Source organism: Miniopterus natalensis, chromosome 21 (genome assembly GCF_054644295.1).
Source record: "Miniopterus natalensis isolate mMinNat1 chromosome 21, mMinNat1.hap1, whole genome shotgun sequence".
In the NCBI taxonomy this organism is placed as follows: Eukaryota; Metazoa; Chordata; class Mammalia; order Chiroptera; family Miniopteridae; genus Miniopterus; species Miniopterus natalensis.
In genome coordinates, this window is record NC_142101.1 from 16470770 (window position 1) to 16491411 (window position 20642).

General features: G+C 42.2%; 1 protein-coding gene across 1 annotated transcript in view; it reads left to right on the forward strand.

The window, feature by feature from the left end:
- The window catches only part of USH2A (usherin), a 301382-nt gene that overhangs the window by 151707 nt on the left and 129033 nt on the right, over positions 1–20642 (forward strand). The window contains exons 32-36 of the mRNA XM_087829032.1: positions 227–386; positions 1702–1873; positions 6616–6763; positions 15071–15222; positions 20443–20605. Of these exons, the coding sequence (XP_087685158.1) occupies positions 227–386; positions 1702–1873; positions 6616–6763; positions 15071–15222; positions 20443–20605 (795 nt within the window). The remainder of the gene's footprint in view (positions 1–226; positions 387–1701; positions 1874–6615; positions 6764–15070; positions 15223–20442; positions 20606–20642) is intronic.

Consider the following 20642-nt stretch of genomic DNA (forward strand, 5'->3'; position numbering starts at 1 on the left):
AAAGTCAAGCCAAGAGTTTGACTGACACTTGTCTATTTAAAAATAACCGTGGTATATTTAAGGGTGAAACAGACTCTCTCTTACTGGTATGGATTTTGATGGCTATCGAGTCTTATTTTAAGCTTCACTTGAACTGTTCTAGGAGGTAGTAATGTAGAGGGAGGAGTGAGATCTCTGGAATAAAAAGTATGACTGTCAATAAACTCTGGTTTCCCCCACCCCCTAGGGTTAGCGGCGTTTACGCCCCACCGGTTTCTGCTCGGCGCGTGCACACGCGTGGGGTGTGCAAACAGCTCCCTGGTCACCCTGTACACGGCACAGCTGCCGCCCGAGCACGTGGATCCCCCCCTTCTGACCGTCCTGGATTCTAGAACTATATTCGCACAGTGAGTGGAAATATTGTTTCTGTCACCCACGGGTTCATGCAGGAAACCCAGGGAGTTCAATCAAGGGAAGGGTTTGTGACACGGAATTAATTTCATTGTGATTAAATGCATAGGAGTGATTAGTTCGGTGGTTCTGGGAACTTTGATTATGACTTGCCAAGTTCATTTCCATTTTGTCTTTCCGCAATCAGGCCGGGCCTCTGTGTACAGAGATTCCGTGCAAGCTCCAAGGAGGGGAAAACTGACCACTTATGTGACCGCCCTGGGCTTTGTAGACTTGAGGCATTGTTTGCAATAATTTGGAATTAGTATAAACATACTTTTTTTTTTTAGGATAAACTAGGACCTCCGTGTTCCTTTGCCGTCACAAAAGAACTTCCACCTATCGGCATGTTCAGATTACTTTTGATACTGGTGATTTTCACCCATTTCCTAGCACAAGAGGTAGAGGGAATATTGCAGTGATGAATTAAACCTCTCCTACCGCTAATCACTGCTTGTCTATAGTCATCTCTCTTGGCCTCAGTTTTCTCATCTATGAAAAAAGAGTTTGGATTAAATAAATTAAGATATTCTTTCAAGCTGGAAAACGGTCATATTCCATTGTCCCAAATCTAAACTCTCCCACTGGCTTTCCTTTCCTTTTTACCCCAGAGCCAGCCCCACATTATTTACGCCCCCCCCAAAGATTTCCCACTACTCTTAAGTATTTCTCAACGTATTTACTGGTTTCTGCCCATCCGTGATTTGCCCTGTTTGTTCTCACTGGCACATTGTAACTCTCACGTGGAACACGCTAGACTCTTCCTGCCCCATCCAGCCCATCGAGGGACACAGTCGTGCATCGAGGTCACGCGTCACCTAACTCGAGAGGCCTACCTCTCTCTCGGCCCTTCCGAGCCAGCTTCTCTGTCACCCACAGCTGCATCTGCACCGTTCGATCGATACCTTTTCCAATACCATTATGGTGTTCTCTCTCCCTCCCTCCCTCCCATTTCTCATATGCGCTCAGATGTTTTACTTACCTCAATTTTTGGTTCTGTGGCTTAAGTTCCAAATCAGGTACTCACACATTTGTATAGTACTAGCTAATTAAAATTATAAGTAACTAGAGAGCTGGCACTACGTCTTCTTTTCTTTGTACCGTTCAGAATAGACATTTCATAACTACTCGGTTGTGTGTGCGTCAATCACTTTCGAGCTCTCAGTGTGTATTTTTCCCGCGGCCCAAATCCAAGTTCACACGTGTCCGTAACGGCCGTGCACGCCGGGCTTGATGTGAATGAATGATGCTGCTGTGCTTTTCCGTTCCTAGGTGGAAACAACCCAGAAAGGTAAACGGGATTCTGGAGCGCTATGTCTTGTACGTCTCAGATCGCACGCGGGATTCTCCCGTTTGGGATGTTGCCTATAACAGCACAGAGCCTCTTCGGGACCACACGCTGCGACACCTTTTGCCGGGCACTCGGTACCTTCTCAAGCTGGGAGTAAGTTCCCGTCACTTTCACCACTGTCCCTGTCCCTGTGCTGTCCCTGGCTGCTGCCCTTTGTCCCACCGTCTCTCCCTCCCTCCCCTAAGAAGACAAAAACAAGGAAGCCTCATGAATCGCCCTTCACACTGAGAACTCGCTTCACGTCCTAAATGTGAATTATGTCGACCTACTACACTTATTCTACATTGTGCACAATGATAGAATAACAACCCGAGGCAATAGGTTTTCCCAAATCTAATTTTCGATGATCAGAAATTATTTCTTTTTTGTGATGCGTAGGACGTCTTCATTGTTGAGGCCTTTTTCTAAAATGCTTGGATTAATAAGGTTATTTCCCCCCACGGAGCTTGTGTTCATTTGAAACACAATGCAGTGTATGAAAATTTAGGCTTTATTTTTTTTTTTTAATGAAGGTTTAAATGACCCCCAGATATTCTTGATTGTTAGTATATTCCAGTTTACATTACATTTCTATCTCAAAAGGACCAGCACTTAATAAAACCCTAGAACCAACATAGTCTAGAGGTTTCTGTAGACAGACAATAGCTTTTTTTTTTTCCCCCATGCAAAATTGCACTTTTATACAAAGGTCTTTTAAAAGACCTTGATATTGCTGTGGAATTTATTCCTTTTGTTTTTTTGATGAAATATAATCTTTTTTTAAGTTTAATAGCACCTCTGAAAATAACTGAATATAAACATGAGACCGTCCCTATTTGTTTTAAACACACTCTTCATTTTATAGCAATACCTATATAAGGGTATTTGCTTTGATAAATGCCATAGAAAATATTCTGCTCTTGATTATGAATAAATTTACATTTATGTAGACACTGTGTATGCATTCATTTTACTTAACATGCTCTTGAATGCTCTAAATATTATACCACGGGAAAATAAACTACGTTCAACTATTGCCAAGTGTCTGACCTGACACCATAAAACAAGGGCAATCAAACAGTGTTAACAATCCTGCTCTGAACTGACTCCGTGTGCCTAGGTGGTCAGCACACAGATGGGTTATGAATAGCAGCTTTGATGACTTGGTTTATTACCCAAGATGTGAGAAGTGTTTTAACTTGACTTTCAAAAGCTAATACACAAATCCACACTATATTCAAAACAGTAGTAATATCAAAATCTGGAAAATTCTCTATTGCTGAGAAGCAACCAGAATTAAACAGAAACTGTTAGGCTCTTGGTTTTTATCAGAAGGAGGCAAATGACATGAAACAGGTCTGCTCTGAAGGCGATTTTTAGGGTATGCTGTGCAGTCCATGAAAATACACCCGAATCTCTTGTGTTTTATGAACCTGAAATACCTTGAAAAAGAAACACCACTGGATTGTGATTCCACTCCCCTGAGTTTCCATTCGGATTTTGCCACCAACTGTGCGGCCTGAGGCAGATTTACTTAACTGCACTGAGTTTTATGTTTTCCAGCCTAAAATTAGGATTTTGAACTAAATGATTTTTAATGTCTCTTTAAGCCCTAACATTCTATGGATGCTAAAAAGGTGACCCCCAAACAATAGTCGGTGGAGTCAAACCCGATCTGTCAGCCACTGGATAATGTTGATGCAATATGTCAAAAAATGTGGAAAGTCTTGCCCTAACTCTTGCTAGGGAAAGAAATTTGCTCACATTATTTTTTTATTTCACTGTATTTATTAGGGCAAAAAATACTCTTAATATATGTCCAGGAAGTATTCAACGAAAAGGTAGTGTTTTGGGGTTTGTTTGTTTTTAACTCAACTTTGTTAACCAGTAAATTAAATGCACCAGAATATTTAGGTTCACCTTCTGGTTAATTGTGAGGTTATTGTATATTTCTCCATTTCTACGTAATAACTGGCTTCCAAGGTCATTAGGTGCGTAGCTGGAGATCAGGTTGTCGGCCAAGTGGAGCTGCCATCATAGGTCATCCGAGCATGTTGACTACGTGCTGGGGAACAGAACCTGCAGATACCAGGCCTCGAGCAGGCGTTGGAATAGAGGGGAAGACATGGGAATTGTAACCCCATTGATTTACTCTAGACTCAGAGCAGGTCTGCTACTTCACGTGGCTTCATTTAATTTTCCCTGTTAACTGGGTTGTAAGTATGATGACTTTGCATTTCTGTAAAAATGGCTGTAAGTGACAAATGCTATATTTTAGAGGCTCGGAGGCTTTTGAAGACTTCGCCATCTCATAAAGCCCTCTTTAATCAATCGCACTATTTCGTTGAGGTTTTCCAAACCAGAATCTTAATAAGCATTCAGTTGCATTGAATGCAGTGGCCTCTGGTGCCGGCAGGTCACACAAGACACTGATGGGTTCCGTTTCATTTAGATGATATCAGTTAGATTAGATCAATCGGGATGCAGCCTTAAGAACATGCATTTCCTTATTGTCGGAACTAAGATATTGTGCTGTTCTCTCAACACCTCCAAACGCATGCAAAGAGAATGTGTGTGTGGGAGGCGAACAATATAAAACATTTTGCAGGTAATTCTGTTATGGCAGCAGCCCCTTTATAAATTCTGTTTCATTCACAAGAAACATTATCTCATGAACTCTTTCGATCCTTAAGAAGTTCTTCGTCACTTGACTTGTTTATGGCTCTTTCATGACAACCCAAAGAACATGGTCCTTCCAAACCAGAGGATGTCTTTGTTTTATCCCAGAAGGCATCTTGAAATTCTCAGAACAAAGTACATTTTCATTCACATTCTGTTTTTAAAAAGATAGACTTTTATGTCACGTAGTCCAGTATTTCTTTGGGGAGAGTTAGCAGGGAGAGGCCTCAGGGTATGGATGGCAAATAGGCTTATCAGAACCAGTCCCATCGTGTTAAGTGTTTAACAATAAGATGCTTCAACATTGTTTCCCTCCCAAGGCAAAAATCTAGGAAATGCAAAGGATGCATTTATTTCCTTCTGAGGACCAGAAAGCGGGCCCCTCTGCCCACTTTCGTAAGATCACCCCGCTGTCCCTCGTGGCCTCCTTTCCTGCCACGTTTTCTGGTGGGCCCTTTAGCACTTCAGAAAGCATGTTTTGCTTTTCCCATTTTCCTGTTCAGATAGTTATTCTTGGGCTCACGGCGACATGTCCTAGAGATCCGAGTCAGGGTTTGGCCACAATCTCCATCGATCCTTCTTTATTTGCAAAGAATCTGTTCTCAGGAGGAGGAACGGCTTCTCTCTCACATAGATATGCACATGCCACGGCTGAGCATTAGAGGAAACCCGCAGAGGTTAATTAGGTCCCCAATCTTAATGCAATTTCATGCCCGGGCCACGGTTTAACCCATCTGAGCCTTGCTTACGTTGCTGAGAAATTATCCTAAAAACAAGGCTTACTCTTGTATTTTTACAATAAATAGCAAGTGAGATTGGTCTCCGTGTCGATTGACCATATTTTGTTATATCTATAGTGAATTATTTGGGCTCACAGTGACATGTCCTCTGAGTCAGAGTCTGGCCACAAAGCAGGGACAAGCCCAAAGAATAAAGAGGCATTTTAATGGCCTCTATTCGTAATATCTACCTTTCAGGGAAATGGGCTAAATAACTGCCTGCTTTTACGTTGTCCTACGATTTCGCTTCATATTCTCACTGATTCGGTAACATTTAATGCTTCTGGAAAGATTCTTAAATTTCATTGGGCAAAGGACAGTTGTAACCTAGAGAGATGCTGAACCAAAAGCTTAAGTGTGGTTTTCAAACACCTGTGTTATTTTTACAACGATATAATTGCTGATATTTGCCAGGAAATTTAGTCTAGAAATAGTCTATGTGTCCGTCTCAATTTCCTGCAGAAATACTTATCCAGCTACTTAGGGAGTGAGGATATTTTCCTGATACATTCAAACGTTTTGGGGGGGGATTGTTTGCAATGTATTTCCAAATACCTCTAACACCCATATTTTCATTTTTGGCCTTAGTGATACCTTATTAGGGAATGGGGAGGGGGGTCCTGTGACCCTTTTTAAGTTTGTCAGCCAGTTAACAAAGCCATTTCCTCTGGCGCATAAGTAGTGATCTGACCCCTTCAGCCGTTAAGCAGTCACTCAACACTGTCTTTGTGTGGATTTATGAGAAATATTGTTTAACTCAATCACACTGGTCTACTTCAAATATATTGGTCACACTACAGTAAATAAAAGGCAGTTATATTTGCTCTACATATTTTTACTTTATTTTAGAAATCACTTGTTGTATCCTGAAGTAGTCTCCAGTCTATGACTTTTCTTTATTTTATTTTTTTGATGTGCACACATACCTGTGTGTGTGTTTTAATTCATTCTAGGAAGCTTTGTGCAAGGCTGATTTAATAAGGGCTTTTTACAGGAGGGAGCAAAAGTAGCTTTATAGCTTTTCTTATGGAAAGTAATACAACAATTAATAAATAATAAAGCAAGAATAAACTGCGTTTCGCACACCCAGAACTGTAAACCTACCTTTGCCTCACCCTGTATGGCCTATCACCAGGTTCTAACTTAGGACGTATTTATATTTCATATATTTATGCATTCTGGGTTATTTTCTGATCATTGGAGATGGCTGTCTCGTGTCCTAAAAAGAAAACTAATTAAGCATCAAACCTCCTCATGGAAACAGACTTCTTTTGTGGGGTACAGGGAGCTTTATTTCAAAGAATCTGAAAGCCTTATTATGAATTCTCCCACTTCGATGCTCCCCTAAACTTTCGGCACCCCGAGTGACATGTGCTCTCTCCCTCCTTCTGTGCCCAGGCCTGCTCGGGCGGTGGGTGCGCAGTGAGCGGGCCCAGCGAGGCCTCGACGGCCGGGAGCGCACCCGAGGGGGTGCCCGCCCCCGACGCCCCCTCCTACTCGCCCGACTCCTTCAACGTCTCCTGGACCGAGCCCGAGCATCCCAATGGTGAGTGAGCTCCCGCAGCCTCCAGTTAAAAAGCTGATTAGCGAAGGTAAATTAATATTCTCAATGGCAGCTTCGATGCGTCGCTTAATTTTTAATGATCATCTTAGCCCATAAAATACCTGAGATAATATCTTTGTCTGTAGTTGCGAGATTGGGGTTTTCAGGCTCACACGCAATTTCGGTGGCTCAAAAGTGCTCCCTTTTGATAGTTCCTGTGAACTGCATCTTCTTGTCTGACATGCTCCGGGAGAGGCGAGCAGGACAAGTGCGGATTCCCCGCTGAGGCCCTCGTGACAGGGTCACTGTATTTTCAGTGACTTTCCGTTTTTGACGGGCACTCTTTCCGGAACAAGCAGGGCGGTGGAAAGTTCCCGCACATATTGCATTTCAAAATGCTTTTGATTCAAGAAGCCTGTCTTAACAGAGATCACTGGGAAGTCTGTATTTTTAACATATGATTTATAAATACTTCCACCTGCCGTTTTTCGACAGCGCGTACATCAAATGCATAGACATTTCTACTTCCCATTGAGAAGGATCGTGTATATTTCTAAGTGGTATACACGATTTTGCATCGTTTAGAGAATTAAGTTAGCCAGTTACAGTTTGCCAAAATAAAATCTTACCGTAAAGAAATTTTGTAATAACTAAAAAGAAATTTTGTAATAACTCAGGGTAGAAATTGCTGGATCCATTGACTGACAACGTTTTCACGTTTCACGCGGCACAGCATCGTTGTTCTAAAGTGTAGACGCTTGCACATGACATCAAATTGTGCTCCTCCTTAAGACACCATCAAGATGACTTTCAGTCTCATAGAAACTGTCTTAAGTAACTCATTACTGAACATTGAAATGGCCTCTCTGAGCACAGCCAAAAAGAATGAAAGAAAAAAATTGCAGTTTTATTAGTTTCCCTTATGTTTATTGTGATATTAATTATTGCAGTCATCTCATTTTAATTAAACTTTTGGCACGTGCAGTGGATATATTGGAGGTGCTGGAGAGAGCTTTACTGCTCAGAGTGAGCGATCATCTCTGCTCTTGGAGTGACTCCTGCACCATCACAAATTTTCTAATAAAAATAAATGGGTGTCCATTTGATACTTACATTAAACAGTGAAAAATCCTTCATGCTCCAGAAAGAAATCTGGTCCATAGGTGGCAATGAAAATGTTAATGATTTATTGCGGTTGGAATGTCGCTAAACGCTACGACCTGACTTGACTAGTAGGTCACGTTCCTTCATCCCAGTTGGTGGTTGTAACTGGCTTGATGGCTGCACCCAGAATCCTAGGTTGACTAGAGAAATGCTTTCTATGTTTCGGAGAATCCTTACATATTATATTTTGTGCATTTATAAGCAGTTTTAAAATATATTAATTAAACAGTAAGAAGTTGGGAGATTTTGGTGATGTGAGTTAACACATCTATCATATCTTAAAGTCCAGTGTTCAATCTCATCAGAAATTTTAAGATTTTTATTATAGGGAAAATGATTAGATATTTTAAAAATAATCGTTTCATCGCAGAGGGAAGGTAGGAGTGGGAGGGTAGGGGGGAGAGATTAACCAAAGAATTTATATGCTCAAATGCCTAACCCATGGACACAGACAATAGAGTGGTCAAGGCCTGGGGTGGGGTGGGGTGGTGGGGTGGGGTGGTAGGGCCCGGGTAGAAGGGGTCAATGGTGAAAAAAAGGGGACATCCGTAATACTTTCAACAGTAAAGACACATTTTAAAAAACATAATAGTTTCATTAAATTATTTTCCATCTTTTTACTGCTTCTCCCTTTCCCCAAACTTAACAGGGTTGGGTGTCTATAGTCGATTGTCTAGAGAGGGATACTCTGGTTATTGAGAAGCATCTTGTCTGTTTTCAGTCTGTTCTCAAAGCCTCAACGCTTCCCCTAAAAATCAGAGGAATAAAGTCCAAACTGTTTATTCTGGCCTTCAGATCTCTCCCAACTTGTGACTCCACCTGCATTTATACAACTTTTAATACACCATCCTTTATAGACACCCTAGAATATTTGTAGCTTGACGTAGGGTTGAGAGACCTGGATGTGCAGTCTAATCTTATCTCTGTGTTACTTTGGGAAATTTACTAAATCCCATGAACTCCATTTTCTTTCGTTATAAGATTGGAGTTAACAGTTCTTACCATCTCTCGGTCTTTACTTGTAGAAATCGGGCTCATTCCTTAGGGCTCAACATAGGCCTCTCTTTTCATGAAATTGTTCCACCCTTCATTGAATTTAAGTTGAGCTTTGTCTCTCCTCTTGGCCATATATTCTGTTTCTGTGCCTTCCGAATGACCCATACTTCATCCATCCAGGCTCTGATTTATTTGGGTACATGTCCAACTTGCCACCTACAAGGCGGTAAGGACCCCGAATCACTCCTTTCTCTTTCCCTTCACAGAGCCTAACACAATGTCATACTCTGTTGATACCTAATAACATTTCGTTTATCTAGTCGTTTCTTGTGAACATGCCATTTGAACAGTGACATGTATACTGTAGAGTCCTGGCTCTCTAATGAGCCCCAACAGAGAGAACAGAAGGAGTTACGGGCCAGTTCCTAAAATATACGCTAGAAGGTGAATGCATTTTTACAGTGCATGTGCATGAAGGTGAATGTGTAAATACTAACTGAGCACTCCCCTCGTGCAAAGGAAGGATTTGATTTCCTGTGAACACTAATAATAATGGTGATAGTGATGCTAACAGCTACAGCTTCCAGCTACGTGCCAGACACTTACATCTCCTAACTGAAATGGGTATTAATTCCACATTCAGAGGTGGAAACTCCAGCTTATAAGTATTAAGCAAGTTAATTCAAGACAAGACAACTAGTTAAGTAGGAATGTAACACAAAGCAAGATGTGACTTAGACATCCATAGTTCTATTCACAGTACGTCTCTTGTACCTTAACTTTCCATAGAAATGCTCATAATACAGGATTCCACCTAGTTATGCAAAAATACTTTTTTAGGTGCTCTGACTTGTCCAATGTCTTGTTCTCATTGTTAATATTTAATATTCCTAAGATCTCTAGGCTGATTTTCCTCTGGTTTTAAAGAAACAACTGGGTTGGTTTGCTGGGTTTTTGTTTGAAACTTTTGATTTTGAAATAAGCGTATTTTTAAGAAGTCAAAATGTGATTGCCTCTCCTTTCCTGCCAATGCTCAGTTTTAATGGGAGACGGGTTATGGAATTCAGCGAGTCACTTAGGGAAAGTGCTTGACAGTTTGGGGCCCAGCCCGTGTAACTTTTATGAAACACCTCCTAGGCCTGGCAGGTAGAGGTTCCCAGGCACGCTCTTTTTCAGACTCCGCCGATGCCATTTTTAGGAGAGCATCCCAGTAATAAGGCATTTTTCCACAACGCGAAAGCTGTTCTCTCTCTTTCTCTTTAATTGAAGGATCAACTATTCACACAGGGACACATCTGCCACATCCAATCTTCGTCGGGGATCAGGGGGAGGCCCTCGGTTGATTTTCGCATCGCCCGGCTGTACTGGAAAAAAACAAACAAATGTGCTGGGAGCCATCGCTAGGCACTGGGAATGTTATTTTTATGACACACTGAAGCGGTGGTGTTTAATTCTTACAGTAAACAGAATCCCTCCGTTTAAACAGAGACACCTTGTATTAAATTTACATGGTGTTGGGCTGCGTTTCCTGGGTTATGTGTGACAACCCTTTGAGCACCTTAGGAAATGCAATTTGACACAACACGATGAACGGGCACTAAGGTGTGTATCCCAGGGGAGGTCCTCTGTGGACAATTACGAGTCCACTGCCCTGCGAAAATGAAACACCTTAAAAATTCTACCATTATCGAAAGAGAAAGGCGATGAACTCGAAACGGCCTCCACTAGGGAGCCAGTGGGAGTTCAGTGTCCATTTTGTGGATTGTCCATTCAAGAAACCAGATTTACAGACCTGGGTTCAGTGACCTGATCCCCCTGAACACGTAGCGTAACGATGTTTTATTTTATGCAAGAAAGAAGCACAGAGATACAACACCGTGCAGTATAATTTAATTTTTATCTTTCATGGTGGGCATTTTTTGTCTGCCTCTCGCAGCGCACGGTTCCCCGTTTATCCTGCATCCAAGGCTGACCTGGCCTCACACTGTCAACAGGCCTCTTCTCTCTGTGTGTCTGGCTTCCCCTTGGTTTGTCCAGGGGCAGAAGCAGCAGCGAGGATGGGGGAACAAGGCAGCCTCAGAACTTAGGCCCCTTGGCTCCCTCTCTGCCTGGCTCTGGGCTCCAGGCCCCCTTCCTCACCCAGACCCCATAGCTCCTACCCAGCGGACGTTTCCAGTAACTCGGCTCTTTCTCCAGGTTCCCGAATCTCTCCCCACCCTTCCCTCTCCACAAGCGAGGACATTTACTGGCTCCCAGCCGCCTGGCCCCCCGGGAGTCCCTCTCTGACCACCCGGGGATGCTTTATTCTCACTCCCTCTCACCCTTCACCCCACCCATATCCTCCTAAACGGTCCCTTCGCTAAATTATCCCCTATTGTCTATTTAAGTTGCCACGAGTTTCCTACTGAGACTCTGATCGATTCCTAAATCTCATTTAATCCACACTTGACATGCAGAATTTGGAAGGGGGGGTGGGCTGGATGCAGAGATCAATGCGAAATGCTCTCTTTCATTCTAAGAGTGTCCAGAGTAAATAAGTCAACGAAGAAAATATTTTAGAAGAGAAAGGTGGACTGGGGATGGATAACAGGAGTCCTAGCAGCAGTGGGATGAGTTCGCCAGGTTCCACACCTGAATTTGTATTTGTCTGACCTTGGGAAATGGCTTGGCCCCTCTAAGACTCCATATGCTCAGCTGTATAACAAAGTAAATAATAGTTCATAGTTCTCGGTGTCGCCAAAGTTAATGGAAATAACTCATATAAAGTGTGTAGCCTAATGTCTAACTCGGAGTGTTCGGTACATTTTTAATAATAAAGTGTTTTATAATTTTGAAAATACCTCCATGACCTTTCTAGAACATGGCATTTTACTTTTCCCAAAGCCCTTCATATACGTCCTGTACTCGAGCCAAAAAAAGGGAAACTGTCTCCTTAGACTTTATTTAAAATGTCCACTAGATTACATTCATTAGTTTTTGTTACTCACCTTGGGAATCTGAGGCCACTGAAAAGTGTTGTGTTAACAGACATTTGAAACATAGTACTTACTAAATGTGGGTTTTTTGGAACTGAATTATGCAATGTTTCATGTTATACCGATTTTATTGATATCAAAAAGTCTGCTAATAGTATCAAGCTATGAAATCTGCCTGCATCTATTGATAAGAAATGGGGTGTCCTCTTCAAATGATATCTCTTATTATTCACAAATTTACCAGAAAGCTTGACTGTGTGTCCTTAATTCAGGATTTTATAGTTAATGGCCTACCCAAACCAGATCAAAGGAATGGCCTACTCTAGTCTCAGGCTCCCATTTTGAGGGCATGTGTGGACACCAGCTCTGAACCATAATGGTACCCCGCTTTGGCCTGACCTTGAAGCCTGGTGATGAGCTGATAATACCTGGACCAAAAGGCAGAAAACACAGAGAGGCCAACATCACATGTCTGGTTCATCCTCAGGACACGCTTACGTTGACCCCAGCTTTTTGACTTGGGCATGGGGACCTCTCACCTTGGTCGAACTTGGGCAAAGCCTGATGGACCACTGATTGGGTGTGATGTGATCAGATATATGTTTTGAAAAATGCCCCTCTGTCTGTAGTATGAAGAATGAAGCCTATGGGAACATGAAATTCTATGGGAGCATCAAAATAGGCGGCTACTGTTCTCGGGTGTGAGAGAATGACAGAATGGATTCGATGGCCATGGTTATGGACATGGGTAAAGATCGATTTTGACGTAAAGCCGACAGGCCTCAGGATGGAGTTGGTTTGGTTGCTGACAGTGTCAAAATGATTTAAAGGGCAGATTCACCTACCCAGATTGGCTCTACAACTGATCTTTCAGCCTTTCCTACAAATGCTGTCAAATATCTACAGAATGTGTGTGTGTGTCTGTGATCTCGCCTGTACTGAAGTTGGACTTCAGTGTCATCTACCTCTCAATTCCAATGCGCCCTAAGTACCCAAAAAACTTAGCGGTTGAATTAACTGTCACAAATCTCACTTAATTTTATGCTCGGCTCATTGTCGCCTACTCATCTCACACTAAGCCCTTGTCTCCATAACTCTATTATTTCTATATCCACAGTTCCAGATGTCATGGGTGTCTACACTCAGCATAGCTCGCTAGGGGTTGAGTCAGGCAGACAAAACCAAGAAGTAACTTTTGAAAGCCTGTCACTGAGGGGAAATGGTAAAGAACTGGGAAAGGAGACACCAGGAGTGATGAAGTGTAGCCGCTGAGTGACGTTAAGGATAAGAGCTGGGGGAAGTGTCCCCGTGTCTCATGAGCCCCGGAGGGCATCGCTGAATTAGCGACTAGAGTCTCTGATGTCCATATGCACAGTTTGAGTCATGACAAAGTGATTCAATTACATTCATTACCATCTGAGCGAGAAGACAGGTTTGCGGCTCTCACTAGAAAGATTTCCTTCAAAATGGTTTAGATTTTTAAAGTTTGTACTTAAGGGCTGAGATTTAGTTATAATGAAAATGAACTTCTATAAGAGATCTCATTTCCCAATATGTCAGATAAATGAGATATTATGCACATAATCCTAGCATAAAAGAAATCCTCTGTTCCCCAATTAGGTAAGAAAAGGGAAATATTGATTTGGGTACTTTCTATTTCAATGTTGAAAAGTAGGTCAAGTACATGGCGTTCAGGTGCCTTACAATTTCTTTAAGAGCTTCTGCACACATCATTTGCCCATAGATTTTTTCTTTTTTCTTTTTGGTGAGAATCCAGTGCTTCTTAGCAGAGTGCCTGGCACATAATAATCTCTTGTCCTTGTTATAACTGTGATTTTTATCCATTTTTTCTTGTCTTAAATTTTCAATGAAGTAGTTGTTTTTTCCTTATGTATCTTTGATTTCTTAGTTTTAATTCATGTGAGCTTTTGTGTGTCTAGTATTTAAGTGGCAATAACTGAGTATTCTCAGAGTTACCATAGGGGGTCCCACTCGATGGAGGTGTCCTGCGTGCTCTGGGACAAGCACCCAACATCTGTCCTCAGGGAAAGCTTTCCGACGGAGTAACATTTAAGATAATTCCTCAAGAGCACACTAGGGGGCCGTTGTGAAATTAATTTTACTTTGAAAGAGGTTCTAATGTAGCCTGGAAGCCAAGTTTTGTTTCCCACCGTCTAAGCTTTAATCAGTTTGGGGATTTCCCGTTTCCAGTGGAACATAGGTCCCCAGTTCTCTACTACTTGATGTTAGGAAAATGCATATAACTTTCCTTCTGAAATACATTGCAGTTGATCATTAAAACCAGCCGTCCATAGCTTCCCTGACCCATTCATGAGTATCTCACGTATGTAACGTGTGTGATTTGCTCAAGGCTCATATGTTTACATAATTTAGTGTCATAGGTAGGAGCATGGCAGAGTGGCGTGAGGAGTCCAAGTTGCCAGGTCACAGTCTGTCGATCCTGGAGCCAAATTGCCTCGATTCAAATCCTGAGTCCAGCAGGCGCAGCTCTGTGACCTCGAGCCAGTTACCCCATCAGTCTGTGCCAGAGTTTTCTCGTCTGTAAAGTGGTGATAATAATGCTGCCTGCCTGTAGCAGTGCTGTGTGCAGAGGGTTATAAAGCAGTTCACACACACCCACACCCACACCCACGGACCCACACCAGGGGCTAAAGCCAGCGCCCGCCGCATCCTGAGTCCTATACAGGATGGTCGTGTGCTAGGTGGTCCCACTAGATGGAGTGTCCTGCGCGCTCTGGGACAAGCACCCAACATCTGTCCTCAGGGAAAGCTTTCAAATATGGTCCTTTTACTTCCAGAGCACACAGATTAAGGATATTATTTTAGAAAGCAGTACAAGTGATAAATGTGCTGAGTTTATTCACGTTTGACGCGGAACACAGATGACTGCAGTTCGTGGGATGCAGTGGCTGGATTCCCATCCCGGGGCTCCTGGGCTCTATTTCTGTCTCTGTGCTAATTAGCCGAACAATTTGACGTTCGAGGGCTTAAGCTTGTTTTATCCTTTGGAAAGAGGCAGGGCTTAGACTCAGGGCAACGGCAGATACTGGGACTCCGCGGAATTAGGAGTCGCGGCTAGAAGTGCTCGCTTTCTGGAAGCCGGTCTTTGCGGTTGTCCCTTTGTCATGCTAAACGCCACTCATTGTCTTTCCAGGTGTCATCACGAGCTATGGGCTGTATCTGGACGGTGTATTAATTCACAATTCCTCGGACCTCAGCTGTCATGCTCATGGACTTGCTCCGTGGAGCTTACACTCCTTCCGAGTCCAAGCCTGCACGGCCACGGGGTGTGCGCTGGGCCCGCTGGTGAGTGTGTGTCCAGGCGGGAGGAAGACAGTGCTGGTCACTCCCTCTCTGCACCGCTAGACTTTCAAGCAGGATGGGGATTTCTTTCTTTTTATTGATTTCTTTTTATTGATTTCAGAGAGAGGAAGGGAGAGGGAGAGAGAGAAACATCGATGAGACAGAAACAGATCGGCTGCCTCCTGCACGCCCCCTACTGGGCATCGAGCCTGCAGCCCGGGCCTGTGCCCTGACCGGGAATCGAACTGGCAACCTCTTGGTACCTGGGGTGAAGCTCAACCCACTGAGCCACAGCAGCCGGCAGGGATTGTCTTTTTATAACACCTCACTTCAGAGTTAGGAGTTGTTTCTGTTCAACATAAACTTCAAGACTGCACATAGATCATCTACATTTTACTGAAATTTCAAAATGTAAGTTGACCAGTTTGCCTGGCAAACATACAGGTCTGCCTAATTTAGTAACATATTTAAAGTGCTTTTTTTTTCCTTCTTCCCGATATTGGGCTCTACGACTAAGTAAGTTTATGATTAAAAAGTGAAAATAATTGAAAGCCTGTAACTGCCACACCATGACAGCACTGCTCCCCAATAATCGGGCTGATCAATTAAAAGCTTGGGTTCACGTCATCTATTAGAATAAAATATGTTAATTTTATTAGTGTGATGCAGCTTCATGAGAACAGTATTGAAAATTACATTAATATCAGCTTTTGATATCCGCCTTTCAGAAATCTATAATGCGTAACTATATTTCATTAGTAGCCGAAAGATTGACGAAATCATGCTTTTCATTACTGGTGCAATTTTAAAATCCAATTAATAGTACATAGTTGTCACAGACTAGCATGCCATCCTTCAGCTCCAAAACATCCCGCTTGCGTTTGGTGCGTTTTTCTTGATTAATTAGATTTACCTTCTTTTAGGGGAAATGCTCATTAGTTTTAGATACTTTCTGGCAGTCTTTGCTAACGCTCTATCATCCCCATGCACTCTGTCTTCCTTGAAGAGTGTATTGGATAAATATTACCGTGAAAAACAGCCCCGCCGTTTAATTTTTGCTTCCATAATTTTCATCCCCCCCCCCCCGCCTTGTTTCAGGAATTGGTCGCTCTCCAAGCCTGTCACCTCACCTCTCCGTGGCACTGAGCTGTAGCCTCCATCCCCATTAAGTGTTTTATAGCCCAGGCCCTCGGATGGTTACTTACCCTTAAAAGCAGGGGTGGCAATAGGCCAGCTTTCCTTCCCCATTCACAAAAGGGGAAGCGAAGGAAATAAAAGAGCAGCTCCCAGGAGCTCGAGACTTAGACTTGTTCAAACACAGAACCTGCCTGTCGTGGCCCTGGCCGCTGTGCGGGCTCCCACCCCGTCCCTGGACGTTCCAGCGACTTTAAACTAGGGGGACACGGCCATCGATCTGTGTCCTGCGTGGACAGGAGGCGATGTTCACCTTAAGAAATCAAATGCCACAGTGCCCTGATGGGAAGCGGGGAGAGAGAATTGGGTTGTAAAACCCACTCTGCCTCGGCCCTGTCCATCCCAGGCCCTGTCCTGACACCGGGGCGGCCCCTCTCCTCCCCTCCCTACTTTTCTTTACCCTGCGCCCAGGAGGCCACGCTTGCCCGAGTCAGCGATCCATCTAATCACTGGAATTGGACAGCAGCGTCTTTATCTAGAGCAAGGAAGGCAGCGATGGGCTGCCTGGCCTGGGGGTTAAAACCCAGGGTCTTCAATTGATGGCAAAAATATTTTGTTCCAATTACAGTACATTCAAGGTCTCCCCCCCACCCCCCAAAAAATGTATATACACTTTAACAGCTGATAGCTCAATTTTGAAAATGAAATGTATTTTAATAAACCGCCTTTATAATTATTCAAAGTGTGTGTATACATTTTGGGGGGACACCCTATATTATGCCCTTAAGAGATTTCATATTCTAAATCGCCCTCAGTGCCTAATCACAGTGATGCAGGATATTACAGATTCAGGTCTTTTTCTCTTGACAGTTTTTTTTTTAATGTGTCCTTATTGATTTAAGAAATCTATGGATCAATCTTGAAAGTCAGACTTCCCTACTATTAAATTACAATATGATAGTCAACAGAATTCAGCCAGATGGAGCGATTGCGTATACAGGGTGTCCCAAAAATGTGTACACACTAACAGCTGAGAGCTCAGTTTTGAAAATGGAATGTATTTTGACAAACACGGCCTTTACAACTATTCAAAGTGCGTGTACACATTTTTGGGGACACCCTTTACATGCCACTTATAGACGTTCTCTATCTCGAGCCCCATGCTATAACACTTGATTGACACCAAAATTTATAATTTCTGTTTCTGCGTCTTTTTTCTGTTAGACATCAAATAATACATTTTGAGAGAGTCAAGTTTTTGCTTCATTTAATAGCATTCTTGATAATAACTTTAGGTTTTTAGAAAACCTGCCTGTTTATTTTATAAATATGTTATATAATTAATGTCATTTTTCAGGCATGCCGGGAAATACTAGTCAGTGTTTTCTATGACAAATATGTTCGACAGTCTCAGATGTGGCAATGTTCACACTCAAAATTTGCTAGTCGCTCATAAAATAAAAGGAAAAATAGTTTAAAAGGATAAATTTGATAAAATACAATATTTTTTAAATGAAAATGCATACATAAATTCCATATTCTTACCATTTTCATGTAGTATTTGCTCAGTATATTTTCCCCCTTAGCCTGACCATGCCTGTTACCCTTTATTTGTGGTTCAGAAGGAATTGCTCTGTAGCCACTTGAAAAAAAAGATGTATTTGTGGTTTGTTTAGTTCTTTCCGTTTACACAATATAATTTGCTTTTAAGGAAATCCCAGTATAGAAAACAATTTACAGTATCTTTGATCCTAATTTTAACATGCTACTATGCATTGTCAAATTAAATCTAGTAATTGTGGCTTCATAAAATTTTAAAATAATGGAAAAAGAAACCCACAGAAAATGCAACAGAGAACTTTTTAATTGCTTTCCTTTCAGTTCTATTGTTGAATTATATTAGAAATCCTTCACATTTTGTGTCTCTCAAAAAAAAATACAATGAATTTGTCCATAGGAAATCACTTTGCTTTGGGTTTTGTTTTTTTTTTCCCACTTGGGCAATGTTAGATACCACTAACACCGGAGTCTGAGATTGGGAATTTTATGGCTGCGTCTGGCCTTAGAACATTCATTGGATTCAGTTCCCCAGGGACCCTCTTGAGGATGGAGTCTGAAGCTATAGGTCGTTGCTGTGTCAGACGGTTAAAAGCTGGCTTGTTTTCCTGGGGATGGGATGCTTGTACAGATAAACACCCAGGCACACACAGACGCAGGCCTTTTCACATTCTTTTTTCACGCAAATGTGTATTTAAGACATCTACATTTTGATTACAATATGCATTAGAGTCATGAAAACACTACGTGGGAAATCCACCCAATTATTACCTGCTGGTATTCCCCAGGCCTCCTTGGGGATCATACTGATTCTACGAAGCTTCAGACTTCTTGGTTATTACAGAAGGAAAATGGTGCTCACTTTTAATGGGACTCTGTGAATATTTAAATGAAATATAATTTCATTTGAAATATAATTTATACTGGGGTTTCTGGTATTCGGTAAGAGTTTCATCAGGAATGAAAATCTTATGAAAATGTGTGTTTTCATTGCACATTTGTACTGAAATATTTGTGTGTGTGTCATGGGATGTTTCCATGTGAAAGCCAAGGTAACCTCCCAGAATGCCTTTTCCTTAACATTCTTTTTAAGGCAAGACAGGTCATTGTAAGGTAAAAAAAAAAAAAAAAAATTTAAAGACTGAGTCAGCAAAAAATAATACAATTGCCAAATTTAATGTAGAGCAAAACCTGGAGAATTTACCCAGATACTACAGGAAATTTTAAAAATATATCTGTTTTTGAATTAACCAGATATTGGAAGATAATAATATAATTATCTGGAATTGCCTTTAATTCTTCAACTGTTTTAGTCTCGTTTGGAACCCTTTAAAATCATTCTGTGCAGTAATTTGAACTATATACATAGACATAATGGAACCAATTGCATTGTTATGAAATATTAAGATGATGAATTGATATTTTTCCAGTCAAGCTTCTTGAGCATTTTTTGTACATAGCTATTAGACTTTAAAAAAAATTAGCAGGAGTTATAGATCTAAAGCGCCCCATAGCCTCTCTCAGATGAAAATAAAGCATGCCGTGACCTCATACCTATTAAAAACGAACACTCCGTCTTTTTCACATTTATTTTCATAATTGGGAAAGTGTGTGCACCCGAACAAATGGAGGTTTCATAGCTGAGCACATTTGCCTGCCTGAGGATTTCATGTTTATCACCTTCCTGGGAGCCATGGGCCTTGTGCTTCAAAAATAAGGTCAAAATCATCAACATACTCAATACATCTTAAAAGGTCAACATTGATGAGTGATGAGTTGTGTTTGTGGTGGTTAGTGAACAACTTTAAAGCCAGTTCCTCAGAGATGCTGAAATAATCCGAACCCCTTTCTTACTTCCTTACAACTTTCTCTTTGTCTGGTCACTTAGCCGATTTATTTATTTAGCTGTTAAAATCTTTCTGGTCCCTGCAGAGTTAGGGCTTCCGTTTGATTTCAGAGTCCCCCTCTTTAAAGAATTCATCTTTTGCTCTTTTTTGCATAGGTTCATTAACACCGTATTAATTTTCAGCTGTTTGTGGGATTATACCTTGGGGTGGAGTCACGCAGGTCCATTTATTTTGATGTTTGGCACGATGCCATCTTTACACACCTAGAGAACTGTGTGTGTGTAGATGTGTGTTGTGGCCTTTGACAAAACCCAGAAGTCAGGAAGCTATGGAAACAGATCCGATGCATGCCTTCTCTTTGGCAGCCACAGGAAAATCGCTCTGAAGCAGCCCTAGAAACGGTGCCTGGAGATGCGCAGCCACACACAGTCCTGGGGGCTTTGGCCCACGCGTCCCGGGGGTCACGGATGCGGCCTTGCTCAGGAGCTCGCACCCTGAGCGCTAGCGGCGGGTGGAAGAAAACACGAGCTGCGCTTTGATCCCGCTGACAAAATGAGGCGCTTTTACAAGATGCCACTGTCAAAACAGTTTACTTCCCAGCCAAGAGAGAGCCTTTGAAGGGGCTCAAAGCCAAGCATGTCCTTATTTTATTTGCAAACAAAAATAAATCCTTTTATACTCGCAGGTAGAAAGCCGGACCCTGGAAGCTTCCCCCGCGGGAACCGTGAATGTCTTTGTCAAGACGGAGGGGTCCCGGGGAGCCCGCGTGAGGTGGGAAGGGCCTTCGCACCCCAACGGACGCCTGGCATACTCGGTCCATTTCACTGGGGTGTTCTATGCAGATCAAGGTAACTCGTTGGTCATTTTTAAACCTTAATAACATGA